The sequence below is a fragment of the Salvelinus alpinus genome, chromosome 23, assembly GCF_045679555.1.
Source record: "Salvelinus alpinus chromosome 23, SLU_Salpinus.1, whole genome shotgun sequence".
NCBI classification, from domain to species: Eukaryota; Metazoa; Chordata; class Actinopteri; order Salmoniformes; family Salmonidae; genus Salvelinus; species Salvelinus alpinus.
The window spans coordinates 19,242,248-19,257,429 of record NC_092108.1 but is presented as its reverse complement, the minus strand read 5'-3'; the positions used below and the strand labels follow the sequence as shown (position 1 = coordinate 19,257,429).

The 15,182-nt window shown below is 43.4% G+C and overlaps 1 protein-coding gene and 1 pseudogene across 11 annotated transcripts; one reads left to right on the top strand and one right to left on the bottom strand.

Annotated features, from left to right (window-relative positions):
- The first annotated feature begins 485 nt into the window (after nt 1–485).
- LOC139551235 (stonustoxin subunit alpha-like) lies at nt 486–6,717 on the top strand (annotated as a pseudogene).
- Nucleotides 6,718–7,414: 697 nt separating this feature from the next.
- On the bottom strand, nt 7,415–15,094 carry LOC139550430 (TOX high mobility group box family member 4-A-like). 11 transcript variants are annotated; one of them, XM_071361326.1, is made up of 10 exons: nt 14,084–14,148; nt 12,066–12,125; nt 11,927–11,992; nt 11,493–11,789; nt 11,126–11,380; nt 10,634–10,984; nt 9,693–9,773; nt 8,716–9,486; nt 8,469–8,623; nt 7,415–8,300 (listed from the first exon to the last, which is right to left on the bottom strand). In XM_071361326.1, the coding sequence occupies exons 1-10, from the start codon at nt 14,087–14,089 to the stop codon at nt 8,243–8,245; spliced, it is 2,100 nt and encodes a 699-aa protein (XP_071217427.1). In that variant the 5' UTR covers nt 14,090–14,148; the 3' UTR covers nt 7,415–8,242. The 11 variants fall into 11 exon arrangements, with proteins under 11 accessions (XP_071217427.1, XP_071217426.1, XP_071217428.1 ...); XM_071361325.1 differs by having other exon boundaries at nt 10,634–10,987; nt 14,084–14,104; XM_071361327.1 differs by having other exon boundaries at nt 10,634–10,987; nt 11,493–11,786; nt 14,084–14,104.
- Between the last annotated feature and the right edge of the window lie 88 nt (nt 15,095–15,182).

Genomic DNA, 15,182 nt, shown 5'->3' with positions numbered 1-15,182 from the left:
GGCTGAGTCACTGGCTTACTGGTGCTCTTTCATGCCGTCCCTAGGAGGGGTGCGTCACTTGAGTGGGTTGAGTCACTGACGTGATCTTCCTGTCTGGGTTGGCGCCCCCCCTTGGTTTGTGCCGTGGCGGAGATCTTTGTGGGCTATACTCGGCCTTGTCTCAGGATGGTAAATTGGTGGTTGAAGTTATCCCTCTAGTGGTGTGGGGGCTGTGCTTTGGCAAAGTGGGGGGGGTTATATCCTTCCTGTTTGGCCCTGTCCGGGGGTATCATCGGATGGGGCCACAGTGTCTCCTGACCCCTCCTGTCTCAGCCTCCAGTATTTATGCTGCAGTAGTTAATGTGTCGGGGGGATAGGGTCAGTTTGTTATATCTGGAGGATTTCTCCTGTCTTATCCGGTGTCCTGTGTGAATTTAAGTATGCTCTCTCTAATTCTCTCCTTCTCTCTTTCTTTTTCTCTCTCGGAGGACCTGAGCCCTAGGACCATGCGTCAGGACTACCTAGCAGCTGACTTAGAACTGGTGTGGACCTGGGGAATCCGACTGTTTAATTTTTGCTGTCCCTAGTCCACCTGGTCTTGCTGCTGCTCCAGTTTCAACTGTTCTGCCTGCGGCTATGGAACCCTGACCTGTTCAACAGACCTGCTAAAAAAGCCAACTGACATTTACTCCTGAGGTGCTGACTTGCTGCACCCTCAATAACTACTGTGATTATTATTATTTGACCATGCTGGTCATTTATGAACATTTGAACATCTTGGCCATGTTCTGTTATAATCTCCACCCGGCACAGCCAGAAGAGGACTGGCCACCCCTCATAGCCTGGTTCCTCTCTAGGTTTCTTCCTAGGTTTTGGGCTTTCTAGGGAGTTTTTCCTAGCCACCGTGCTTCTACACCTGCATTGCTTGCTGTTTGGGGTTTTAGGCTGGGTTTCTGTACAGCACTTTGAGATATCAGCTGATGTACGAAGGGCTATATAAATAAAATTTGATTTGATAGACTTCGCCTCGGATATGCCCTTCCACTGCTCATACTGGGGGGCTATCATTGGGGTCCAGGAAAGCTATGCTACCCCTGGCTAACATCGCAGAGGGCTAAAGAGAACCTGAAGGTGCTCCTCTCTCTTTGTTCACAGTTCTGGTTTATTACTTTTGCCAAGACTTCTGTTGCTGCATTTATCATTTGTGTCTTGATCTATCTGTCACTAGATTGGTTTGGTTGACTTGCTATGACTGTGTCATACCTATCCATTTGATTAAAGATGCACTATGTAGAAATCGCTCCGCCATTTCCTGGTTGCTAAAATTGTAATAGTTTGCCAAATTTCAGTTTGTGTAACAAAACAAGCAAGTAAAGTGTAGAGAATCATTGTACCATCTAAACTACTGTGAAATATATTTTCCATAACCAAAAATATTGTATTTTCAGCTCATTGATGTACATAAACCGAAAGTAAAAGATGCAAAAACGAAGCTTCAGAACGGGAATCATAGAAATAGTGCACATACAGTACCTTCGGAAAGTATTAAGACCCCTTTCAGACCACATTTTGTTAAGTCACAGCCTTATCCTAAAATTGATAACATTGCTTTCCCCCCCACTCATCAATCGACACACAATACCCCATAATGACAAAGCAAAAACTGGATTTGAGAAAATGTTGCTAATTTATATAAAACTAAAAACTAAAAAACATACACTGATAGCACATTTACATAAGTATTCAGACCCTTTACTCAGTACTTTGTTTATGCATCTTTGGCAGCGATTACAGCCTCAAGTCACCTGTATTTGGGGAGTTTTTCACATTCTTCTCTGCAGATCCTCTCAAGCTCTGTTGGGTTGGATGGGGAGCGTAGCTGCACAGCTATTTTCAGGTCTCTCCAGAGATGTTTGATCGGGTTCAAGTCTGGGCTCTGGCTGGGCCATTCAAGGACATTCAGAGACCTGTTGTTGTCCTGTTGGAAGGTGAACCTATGCCCCAGTCTGAGGTCCTGAGCGCTCTGGAACAGGGTTTCATCAAGGATCTCTCTGTACTTTGCTCCGTTCATCTTTCCCTCGATCCTGACAAGTCTCCCAGTCCTTGCCGCTGAAAAACATCCCCACAGCATGATGCTGCCACCACCATGCTTCACTGTAGCGATGGTACCAGGTTTCCTCCAGAAGTGACGCTTGGCATTCAGGCCCAACAGTTCAATCTTGGTTTCATGAGACCAGAGAATCTTGTTTCTCATGGTCTGAGAGTCTTTAGGTGCCTTTTACTGAGGAGTGGCTTCCATCTGGCCACTCTACCATAAAGGCCTGATTGGTGGAGTGCTGCAGAGATGGTTGTCCTTCTGTAAGGTTCTATCATCTCTACAGAGGAACTCTAGAGCTCTGTCAGAGTGACCATCGGATTCTTGGTCAACTCCCTGACCAAGGTCCTTCTCCCCGATTGCTCAGTTTGGCCGGGCAGCCAGCTCTAGGAAGAGTATTGGTGGTTCCAAACTTCTTCTATTTAAAAATGATGGAGGCCACTGTGTTCTTGGGGACCTTAAATGCTGCAGATATTTTTTGGTACCCTTCCCCAGATCTGTGCCTCGACACAATCTTGTCTCGGGGCTCTACAGACAATTTCTTTGACCTCATTGCTTGGTTTTTCTCTGACATGCACTGTCAACTGTGGGACCTTATACTGTATATACAGGTGTGTCAAATCATGTCCAATCAATTGAATTTACCACAGGTGGACTCCAAGTTGTAGAAACATCTCAATGATGATCAATGGAAACAGAATGCACCTGAGCTCAATTTCGAGTCTCATAGCAAAGGGTCTGAATACTTATGTAAATAAGGTATTTCTATTTTATTTTTATTTGCAAAAAAAAATGTTTTCGCTTTGTCAATATGGGGTATTGTGTGTAGATTGCTGAGGATTTTTTTATTTATTTAGAATAAGGCTGTAATGTAACAAAATGTGGAAAAGTCAAGGGATCTGAATACTTTCCAAAGCCACTGTAGAACAGCTCTACAGCTTCTTAGACTTGCTTTCAATGCGAATGACAGATCTATAACCCGTGTTTCTATGTGAATTTGGTTGGGTTGCCCAAAAAGTTACATATTGCAGCTTTAACCGATTGATTTCTGATTTCATTGAAGGCTAAGAGGACTGAGTGTGTATTGTGACTACTGTCCAGAGAAACAGAGCCTGGCTATAAAGACGTGTCTGAAGTGTGAGGTGTCGCTGTGGCAGGAGCATGTCCAGCATCACCTGCAGCTCCCTGCCTACGTGGGACATCCTCTGGTCAAACCCCTAGGAGACCTGAGCAAGAGGAGGTACCCTGAGCATGAGGATGAGGTGCTGAGATACTACTGCTCCATGTCTGGACAAGAAGCAGATGAACCTCATCGTCTTGACGTCCAATGTTCTGGGGAGAAAACTGACTGTGTGTTAAAAAGAATGTGGCCTCAGGATCTCCTCACGGTATCACTGTGCATTCAGATTGCCATCAATAAAATACAATTGTGTTCATTGTCAATAGCTTATGCCTGCCCATACCATAACCCCACCGTCACCATGGGGAACTCTGTTCACAACATTGACATCAGCAAATTGCTCACGACCCCACACACATGGTCTGCGGTTTTGAGGCCAGTTGGACAGACTTCCAAATTCTCTAAAGCAATGTTGGAGGCGGCTTATGATAGAGAAATGAACATTCAATTTTCTGGCAACAGCTCCGGTGGACATTCCTGCAGTCAGCATGTCAATTGCACACTCTCTCAAAACTTGAGATGTCTGTGGCATAGTATTGTGTGATAAAACTGCACATTTTAGAGTGGCCTTTTATTGTCCCCAGCACAAGGTACATCTGTGTAATGATGATGCTGTTTAACTTCTTCTTCTTCGGGATCAGCTTCTTGGTGGATGGATTATCTTGGAAATGGAGAAATGCTCACTAACAGGGATGTAAACAAATTTGTGCACAACATCTGAGAAAGAATATGGTTTTTGTAAGAATGGAACATTTCTGGGATCTTTTAGTTCAGCTCATGAAACATGGAACCAACACTTTACATGTTGCGTTTCTATTTTTGTTCAGTGTATACTCACTCTAATGCTTTTAGTGTTTTTGATTTATTTTGAGATTCATAGTTTTCTTTGTGCACAGAGGCGGACCTCTAATATCAATGACTCCAGCATTAACAGTTACTGTGGTGCTGCTGTGCCTCTGGTTCATTGTCCTCTATTATGGTCTTGAATTTGAATATAGCATTCTTGCATCACGAGGAGTCATTGCTCTCTTACCTGCCCCAAATAACATTGCCAATCATTGACCTGCATACACTTGGACTTCGGCAAGGTGTATGAGTGAGCGTGGGCGTGTGCCTGTATGCCTGAGTGTGTGCACAGATGTGTGTGCAGCTATGTGTAGGTGTTTGTGTCTGTCTGATGAAAAAAAAATCTACATCATAGCCTATAGTTCCTCTGTTTAAAATCAGAATTTCACAGATACACTGAAGAAATGGCAGACTCTCTTCCACAATGTCTACTCCTCCATGGCAGGTGAGAAGTAATAAGGATATGTTGTTCTTTGTAGATAATCAAGCTTTAAGATTCTGGTACTGTAGTAATAAGTAGGTCATTACATATTTATTACTTGTTTAAGATTATTTGTTTAAGATTAATATCACTTTATTGGTCAATTAAGGTCCAACCGAAATTTGACTTCCAACCCCCCATGAAAGACACACACAGGGATTTTTTGGCAGTGAGGGGGGTTGCCACACTGGGCACCCAGGGAGCTGTTGTTGTGGGGGGTTAAGTGCCTTGCTCAAGGGCACAATGGCAGGAAATGGCATCTAGGATTTTATAACAGCAATCCTGTTTGCCAGCTCACTTCCCACCAAATCTTTCCTGTCCGTCCCTGGATTCAAACTAGCAACCCTCCCATTCCAGGCTCACCTGCCACATGGTAATAAGAGATGTGATGTAGTTGTTTACAGAATTCATGGTTTAAAATTCACCAAAGGGCCACAGAAATGCAGACATCAGAGGAGCCCAACATAAGCAGTGTGTGTCACTGATCTGTGTCCATTTGTCTTCTTAGGTGCCTTGAATCTGGACATAGACTCGGCCAGTCCTTTTCTCAACGTGTCCCTGGACCTCCAGCAGTAAAAATACTTTTAAGTACTACTTAAGTAATTTTTGGGGATATCTGTACTTTACTATTTATATTTTTGACAACTTTTACTTCACTACATTCCTAAAGAAAATGATGTAGTTTTTACTCCATAAATTTTCCCTGACACCCAGAAGTACTCCATACATTTTGAATGCTTAGCAGGACAGAAAATGGTCCAATTCGCACACTTATCAAGAAAACATCCCTGGTAATCCCTATTGCATCTGATCTGGCAGACCCACTAAACACAAATGCTTTATTTTTAAATTATGTCAGTATTGGAGTGTGACCCTGGCTATCTGTATATATTTTTTTAAACAAGAAAATGGTGCCATCTGGTTTGCTTAATATAAGGAATTTTCAATTATTCTTACTTTTGATACTTAAGTATATTTTAGCAACATTTACTTTTGATACTTAAATATATTTAAAACCAAATAGTTTTAGACTTTTAAGTAGTATTCAAGTAGTATTTTCCTGGGTGACTTTCACCTCTACTTGAGTCATTTTCTATTCAGGTAACTTTTACTCAAGTATGAGATTTGGGTACTTTTTCCACCACTGACCTCCAGTCTGTGGAGTTGGGTTACAAACTGTCCTTCCCCCGCTTTGACAAAGCACCTGAGGTTCTCACCACCCAGTGCTACTCCTCTGAGAGACATTACTGGGAGGTGGAGGCCGTGAGCTACTCGGATATCGTTGTGTCCTACAAGAGCATTAAATGCTAGGAGACTGAGGGCCTCACTTTTGGCCTCAAAAATGAATCCTGGAGCATCACACACAAAATGAATCCTGGAGCATCACACACAAAATGAATCCTGGAGCATCACACACAAGGGCAATCTGTTGCCTACCACAACAAGATGAAGAGGGAGATCGCCAATTCCCTGAAGGGCAACAGATTGGCAGTGATGGTAGACTTTGGGAAGGGAACCATCACTTTTTCTCAAGTGGGTATGAAACTGACCCAGCTACACCAGTTCAAGGCTCAGCTCAGCCAGACTGTGCCTGGGATTCGGCCTCTACCACATAGATCCTCCAAGTAGAGTCACAATTATAGAGACACGGTAATGGTTCTACTTTAGCCCTGTTTCTACCTGGTGCTAACATGTGCCCTTTGTCCTGATCTTGCCCACATTCTGATTGTACTCACATTTTTAGAGCAGTGTAGATTAAAATACACATTGTGATCTGATCTTCCTGACAACCTCCAGAGGTAGTCAAGAACCCGTTGTCTGGTTATTTTATTTAACCTTCATTTAACTAGGCAAGTCAGTTAAGAAAAAATTCTTATTTACAATGACGGCATACCCCGGGCCAAATGTGCTCCGCCCTATGGTACTCCCAATCACGGCCGGATGTGATTCAGCCTGGATTTGAACCAGGATCTATAATGACACCTCTTGTACTGAGATGCAGTGCCTTAGACCTCTACGCCAGTCGGGAGCCCATCGATATCAATCAAGTGTAAACATATGATTGTCAAACCCTTTAAATCATCATTATACAGGCCTTTAAAAATTGGTTACAGGAAGCACCATTAACTAACGCAGTGTTCCCCAAACTCAGTCCTGGAGACCCCAAGGGGTGCACAGTTAGCTTTTTGCCCTAGCACTACACAGCTGATTCAAATAATCAAAACTTGATGTTGATTATTTGAATCAGTTGTGTAGTGCTAGAGCAAAAAGCTAATTGTGCACCCCTTGGGGTCCCCAGGACTGAGTTTGGGAAGCGCTGGACTAATGGCATACTGTAGGTAATTGTCTTAAAAGAGATTCATATGATTTTGAAAGAATATCTGTAAAATATTTTGCATACAGGCCAGCTAATCTGGTCACAATATGGACACAGTGGAAGGATAAGAGGCACATTTTAATACAATGTGTACAAGCGACGAACCTTGATCAGATCACAGAACACGTTAGCACAAGGTGTAAATGAGGTTTATGACACACTATTCACCAAGCACTGAACCAAATGTACAATTCCAATGTCTCAGGTTTCTTTTATATTCAAATGTTGACATGACTCCATAGCATTTTGATTAAATGTTTTGTTTATGAACAAACATCGGTGTATTTAACTATTGCTTATTGTCCATTGTAAAGGATGTATTAGGGAAATGCATTATACAGTGAGGCTCAGAAATAACTTACTGGAATACTGTCTGTTGTTCTGTCTGATGTGATTGAAGCATCCCCTTTAGCACTGAAACACACTATTCACAATAAATGAGACCAGAGTTTGGGCTCCTTATCTTCATCTCTCTTTTATTAAAAATGCAAATAACAAATTTACCTTGATTTCTGCTGTCGTTTACTCACCACGGACACAGTGAACATTTCCATCACAATAATGAAAAAGTAAGAGTATTGGCCCTAGAGGCCACTAAACTAAATGTAAAAAGAAAACAAGAGTATTGTATGATACACTACTCCAAATCACATATTTTCAGTTTCACTGAAATGTTTTGTATTTTCCTGATTCTGTTTCTCTAAAAAGAAGAGACACTGACAAATGTTTTTCAAGGACCTAAAGGCAACCAACAAAAAAAAGGTGGGTATCAAATATATATTTATCCAAATAGTTAAGATAGCACACTTTATTAAGCTTTTGGCTGCCATGGATCACAAAAAATCTTTGATCCTAATTTTTCTATGTCAAACCTGATTTCAATGAACCTATCAAATGGGGGTGTCACAACTAGTGGCACTATGTTCCAATGTACCCTCTGGAATAGAACCCTTCGGAATCCCACTATGACTTTAGGTCCCTTCATATGGCTACATCCTCTTCTAACACCATCAGTGTGACTAGACCTGTTAAAGGTATGCACGTCCAAACAATAAAACATAAAAACATCTCGGCCACTGTCTCAACTATCCATGAATTTGTAAATGAATCCCATGTGTAATGTTTATAAATTCTTTCCAATGGATCGCTTCGTGGTACACTGTGTGCTTTTCTTTTCCCCTCCGAACTCCATCTTTTCCTCTCACCCCAATCAGTCTACCGTAGGTCTGTTATCACCCAACCCAACAAAACACATTCCTCCATTTGTCTGGGTAATGCTGGTCTTTACTTGACAACCATGGTGTTGTGATTCCTGATGGAGCTCCAGGCCATGAAGATATCCCTGAAGGAGAGAAAGGAGAAAAGGAGACAAGTGTTTAAGTCTATTAACATAATCAATCATGTTCCCTTTCCTACTCCAACACCACTTTCACTTAAACGTCCCAAAAACAACATCAACCTTCCTCACAGAAATAAAGGAACACATACATTTAAATTCAAACCCACACACCTGCAGTGAGTGGCGACACATTCATTGCTGCAGTACTCTTTGTCCCAGTCCGTGCTCTCTATTGCAGGATTGGTGCATCCTGCACGCACACACATAGTCAGAGGGCCAGAAGCCACATCAGTGGCACCTGGAGACACATTGAACTCCATTTCCATCTGAAGAAAAATAGGGAAAAGTTGATGATTAAAACACCAAGCATATTTAACATGCACATTGGGTCAATTTACGAAGAAAAACCTCAGCCTACCTCTCCTGACGTGAACTCTTCCGTAACCGCATCCTCATCTGCACTGGCCGTCAAGTCAGTGGACTTTGCCAATTGCAGAGCCACTGTATGGGTGGAGTAAGCAGATGTAGGTACAGTGGAATTGGTGACACAAATTGAGTTGGCGGTTGCTGTTGTCGTAACAATAATGGGCAAGGATGCGTCTGCTTGCAAAGAAGCAGGGACTATTGTGATCTGTAGTGGAGGGGGAGGTGTCGCGGTGATGGACACAGGAAGCCCAGGTCCAGCACTTCCTCTGGGCTTGGCCTGGAGGGGAGGCGGGGCTGGGGAGTGTACCATCTGCTGGAGCCGCGGGGGAGGAGGGGCATGCTGCATCTGCTGCAGAGGTGGGGGCTGGCGTGGGGCTGAGGGCAGCAGGGTGCGCACACCGCCAGGGAGCACAGTCACCATGGAGGTGGGGATCTGGTGGAGCTGAGCCCCAGCCTGGAGCATCTGTTTGGAGATGATGATCTTGGTGATGGTGGGGGTCAGGGTGGCTGTGATGTTTGGGATCAGGGTCGGGGTGGCTGTGGAGCCCAGGGTGAGGGGCTTGTGAGCCCCTGTGCGGGAGCGTGTGGTGACCTGGGGGACGTCCAGAATGATATTGGAGGTGCAGATGTTGGTGATGGTATTCTGGTCAGGGTTGTGCTGGGGGAGGCGGGAGGGGCGGACGGGAGCCAGGAGGGCCACATTCACTGGCTCAGGCACTGGAGGTGGTGGTGAAGAGGCCGTGTCCATCATCTCAATGGAGGGCTGAAGAGAACCCAGGGGAGGAAAAAATATATATAATAAAAAAATAGATTTTATTTCTGTATTATTATTCTATATATATATTATTGAATTGGTGAGATAAGAGTATATTACATTTATTGAGAAATGACAATTGAGAAGAACAGCTTATAGACATTTTCATGGCTAGTCACATGATTTCAAAGCAAAGACAGGCCTAGAGATTTTACCTGTGAGAGCTGATTGGCTCTGTAAGCTGCTAATGCCTTCAAGTACTCCTTTTTCGCTGCTTCCGTCTTCCTCTTATACACCTAATAGTGACAGAGGGTATAATTATGTAGATTAAGACAAGAGTAAACACCAATCCTGTTTATTACATGAATTACAGTATATCCTTTTATCCACAATGTCCTTCAATTGTTCTAAGTGTACCGTAAAACTTGAATGAAACGCAGTCTCAAATAGCCGCCTGTCCCTTTTAATAGGGACCCCGTCATTTCAACAAATAAACGCCCGTTTCAAATAAACGCTGGGTTCAAAATAATTGTTTACGGGTTTCCTGCAGTGTGTAATGTAAAGATTGGCAAAAGAAAATAAAGGAAAGCAACATCATTGCCATGGATCAGACAGCTGTGTGGTTTGACATGCCCGGCTCAACTACAGTGGGGCCCGGTGCAACGAGGTGGAACGGGTGAGAGAACGGTGATGAAGAGTGAAATCGTGGGTGTACGATAGGCAGCCTAGTCTTTGTAAGTCTGATCGGCGATGGATTTGTTAATAATGTTTATACTGGTCACAAACAGTGTGGTTGTATTTTTTTTAATACGCTGTGTGCATGAACAAAATAGACACCCACCTAATACATTTTAAAATGTTGTTATTTAACTAGGCAAGTCAGTTAAGAATTTTTATTTTATTTACAATGACGGCCTACCGGGGAACAGTGGGTTAACAGCCTTGTTCAGGGGCAGACCGACAGATTTTTACCTTGTCCGCTCGGGATTCGATCCAGCAACCTTTCGGTTACTGGCCCAACGCTCTAACCACTAGGCTACCTGCCACCCCTGTTTTAATAAGCGCCGGTTGTGTTCAGTGATTGAGGCAAATAAGCGCCTGGGCTATTAATTGAAGTTTTACGGTATATCTTTTAGTAAAAGTGTGTATTGTATACCTGTTTCTGCTCTTCCCCAAGGCTGTCCCACATGGAGGCTACGATCTTGGACACCTCTCCAAATGTGGCATTGGGGTTCTGGCCCTTGATGGCAGCCTGGGTGTCCCTGAAGAACAGGGCGTACGCAGAGACGGGTTTCTGGGGCTCGTTGGGGTCTTTCTTCTTCTTTCCCTTCTTCCCTCCTCCAGGCCCTGCCGTAGCGGCCACCATGGCCGGCTTTCCCCCGCCGCGCCTCACTAATGCAGGGGAGATGGAGGAGGAGAGCATGGGGGCAGAGCCCGGCATGGTGGAGAGGTGGGAGAGAATTGCAGGGGAGACCGACAGGGACATTGGAGAGTCAACCAGCACACTCTTCTGGGTGACAGTGGGACCAGTGGACAGAGAAACAGGGAAAGATACAAGGCCAGATCAGTTGACTTAGCAAGACTTCAGCAACACAGGACAAACCAACAAGTCCTACACATATAAACAAACATACAAACAGACACTCACCCTGAAGTCATCCATGTCATCATCCTGGAGGGAGCCTGCTGGAGAAGGCGTGGCAGACAGCTGGTCAGGGGACTTGGAACGGGACAGAATGTTCCCGCCATGAAGACCAAGCCCAAGCTGGGCACTCAACTCTGATTGGTCAATCGTGGTTAGCTGATTGTGTCCCAATAGGCCATGATTCATGTCACCAAGTGGGACATCAATGGTCATTGGAGAGGAGCTGCTGAAATGGGAGCCAATGGAGTGGCCAAGTTCCTAGAGAGAGACAAAGACAGGAGTTTTCACAAGTCTTAAAATGATTACAATTTGAAAAAAACATTCTTGATGCACAAAGTCTTCTAGTAATATTCATAAGTACACCACTTACCACCCCCAGTGTTGAGCTGAGCAGGGCCCCCCCTCCAGGCTGGCTCATCACCCTAAGACTCAGGTGCTCCAGGCCCTGAGAGTTTGGGTTCACATAGGTGGAGGCAAAGGAGGGGTCATTGCCCCCAACCACAGCATTCCTCGCCAGGCTTCCAGCCCCGGAAGGACCCCCTGCTCCCCCCGATAGTTCCCCAAAATGGGACACCTCATCCCCCACACTGAGGGCCGAGTCCTGGTCCAGGGAGATGGGAGGGATCTCAAACACCTCATCTCCAAGACTGGGGGTATGGAATGTCTGCTAAACAGAGAGAAGGAGAAGGACAACTGTTAATGGGACAAATCGATTACATGAACATTTTAGGTGTGAATACACTGCACAATGTGAATAATATGCATTGTGGAATGTGTGCAGGCATTGAGGATCATGACACCCACCTCAGAGGAGAGAAAAGGATGACCTGCCCCAGAGATGGTGAGGTAAGTATCATTGCCTCCCGGAAACTGCAAAACACACATTGTTTTCATGTTGTGTGAATACTCTCTCTTTCCCCTTGTTTAGAAATAGGCCCCATACCTTATTAACTGGGTCGTATCCATTATAACCCTGTGCTTCCAAGAACTCCTGGTCGGCATTCTGATCGGTGCCATCAGAGAGGTCAGAGTAAAAATGAAGATCCATCGTGACAAACCAATCAAAATTGTGCAATTTAACAACCAAGAGTGGTGAGCTCTTTGTGATGCAGTCTCCTAGCCACTGAGCTACAATAAGAACTCCAAACTAGTTAGAGAGCACCATCATGCCAAACGAGACGAATCAATCGCCTCACTTTAACTGGTGTGCTAGCTAGCTAACCACTAGCTGTACATCAATATATGTAAGCTGACAAATGTTAGCTAGGTAACTTTGATTTACAAAATTACATTGCAAGTAAATGATTTGTTCAGCATTATCAGAGAGCTAATTGAGTATTTGATGAAATTAATATAAAGTACTTAACTAGCTAGCAGGCTAGACAACAATGCTAATGCTAGCTTCCAGGGAATCATTCCGATTTAGCTCACGTTTGCTGTTATTTTTAACTAATTATGGGAACAATCTTTGTTTCCCATAAGAATTAGGTTCCCCTGTGATATTTAGCTAACTATAAGGCAATGTGTCAAAATCACGTTGCTAGGGTTCATTCGGTCCCTACTCAGCAAACTCGACAACTAATTCTAGGCAGATATTAGAAAAAGGAGATAGGAATCCCATTGGTCAATGAACTGAGGAACGTATAACACATCACCAAGCAGCCTGTAGACCAATCGTGTTCAGGTTGTCATGCTGCGTCAACACGGTTGCAAGACTAATCGCCACGCAATCGCTTCTCAAAACCAGGGTGTCGAGAAACCTGCTTATTTTCCTCGAAAGTACGTAATGTTACGTTTCCAAAGCTATACGATATCACAGAGAACAAGTTCTTTATATTATATATCGGAAAAGATTTGTACTGTTGTACTTCTTGACGAAATTATTGCTAATGTTTGGTTTTGAGCTAGTGCCCAATTGACTGCTATTCACTAATTGAAGGAGAGCTCTCCTTGTTCCAGAAAGCACCGCGCGACACACTGCCGACGTATACATTTCCCATCTCCTCAAAACTATAAATTTCAATTTAAATGGCTTCATTAGCATGGGAAACATTGCAAAAGCAAGTGAAATAAACAAAAATGTACAGTTAACATTACGCTCACAAAAGTTCCGAAAGAAAATACATTTAAAATGTCATGTGTCTATATACAGTGTTGTAATGATGTGCAAATAGTTCAAGTACAAAAGGGGGAATAAACATAAATAGGTATTTAGGTAAAGGTTAAATAATTGCCCTTTTCTTGTGGCAACAGGTCACCAATCTTGCTGCTGCGATTGTACACTGTGCTATTTCACCCATTGTCCAGTGAGTAAGACAGCATCTCTGGCTCGGCGCTCCTGATAGCAGACAGGATTCTCTCATTAAATAGTTTGATGAAAATATCGCTGGAACGTCTATCGTCAAATCTCACCTTACTGGACGTCGAAATATAACTTTGCTGGGACCTATCCAACATGTCTGGGCAGTTGGGATATAGGTCAATTTGGAATTATGTCACCATTGTCCTAAGAGAGGACTGTACACCCCCTCGTGGATTATTAAGGAATGGATTGGTGTGATAATAGTGGAAACTGGAAACCACCTACACCAACAGACTGAATAGGTTTCGAAAAGGTTTTGCCACAGTATAGGCGTTATGCATACACTCTTGTTTACAGGGAGGCTATAACTACTGTACTTAGCTAAATATTGTCATAGTAAAAACGTGGTGTGATAATAGCTGTGATAGTTGTTTATCAGCTTTACAAATGACAACCAGCATGATGGACGTGTCAAAAATGAGTGTTGGGGAAGTTTTGGTTAACAAGCTACCTGGCGTGGCTAATTCTTAGCATAGACAGAAGGCTATTAAAAGTGGAAAGACGGTACAAAATATCAAGGCGTTCAGTAGACTTAATCATACTCAATCTTCAATAAAAACATTTTTACAAATTCCTACGCTTCTTGTCCCCTCTCTTACCTCCATCCTCGCACTACATCGGTCCACTTATTTTCTAATTGTTTTAGTTGATACACTTGGTTTCCGGGTTTCCTTGATTCAGGGAAATGACGTCACTAAGATTCCGTTGGCCTTATTTACTGGTTATCATCGGTAATAATGTATTTGATAACAAAACATACCATAAGAATGCTATTTACAACACACAACTCACATAATCAAATTAAGTAAAATAGAACAGTAAGGGGGTTGTTTAACAAAAACATACTTTATTCACTATTTTCATTGTCATCTTGAAGAACGAGTTGAACCATTTAAAAAGTAACCCCAACTAATATTGCTCAACATAATTCAATATAACGGAAATGGGTGCGTGAGTATTCAGTAGAGCTAATACATACCAGTATTTGCTACTATAGCACATGAATTGGAGCCCGAAGCATATCAGTATCACTCGGTGCCGCGAGAACTTGTCGTCCAGGGGAAGAACCGGACCGGATGGGCCGAGCTGGTGGGCTAGCCCGCGAGGTCCACCTTCTGAGATGGAGAGATAGTTGGTTTGTTATAAAGCCATATCGAATGAAAACCAGTTATGCAATCAATGCCGGTCGCGTGTAATTAAACCATTCACATCGAGGCTAATACGTTTTACAACAACAACAAAAATCATGCTGACCAGCGTGTATACCCCTCTCCATTTTCGTTGATAGAATTGAAGAAACATGGCAGCGCGCTCACACTAAAGACATCTCTAAAAGTTTCATTGGCGCTTGCAAGGCAGGAGAAAATTCACTCAAGTATAGGCACCAGATAAGGTACGCCAGATTCAACTCTTCGCTTTAGACTGCTTTCCGGTGACCACGTATAAACGTAAATAGATTGTGACCAGCACCATGCTTGTTTATGTCAGAGCATATGTCCACTTGATGGATATCTGGTATTGTAATTTTACACTGTTCGTGTCCCCTGAAATACGCCTGTGACTAGAGGGAGTAGGTTAACAAAGCATTTTAGCCAACCTTAACCGTAGTCTCAACCTGCCACCTTAATTATTCTAACCTGCTGCGTAAATTCTCCTTACCTGCATACGAAAAAGTCGTACTCTAGTCAGAACCCTGAA

Coding starts and splice junctions, on each gene's coding strand:
- LOC139550430 (XM_071361322.1), bottom strand. CDS start 12,170: ATGGATCTTCATTTTTACTCTGACCTCTCTGATGGCACCGATCAGAAT. Junction 11,790..11,926: donor ATCCTTTTCTCTCCTCTGAG/GTGGGTGTCATG, acceptor CTCTCTGTTTAG/CAGACATTCCATACCCCCAG. Junction 8,301..8,468: donor TGTGTCGCCACTCACTGCAG/GTGTGTGGGTTT, acceptor TCTCTCCTTCAG/GGATATCTTCATGGCCTGGA.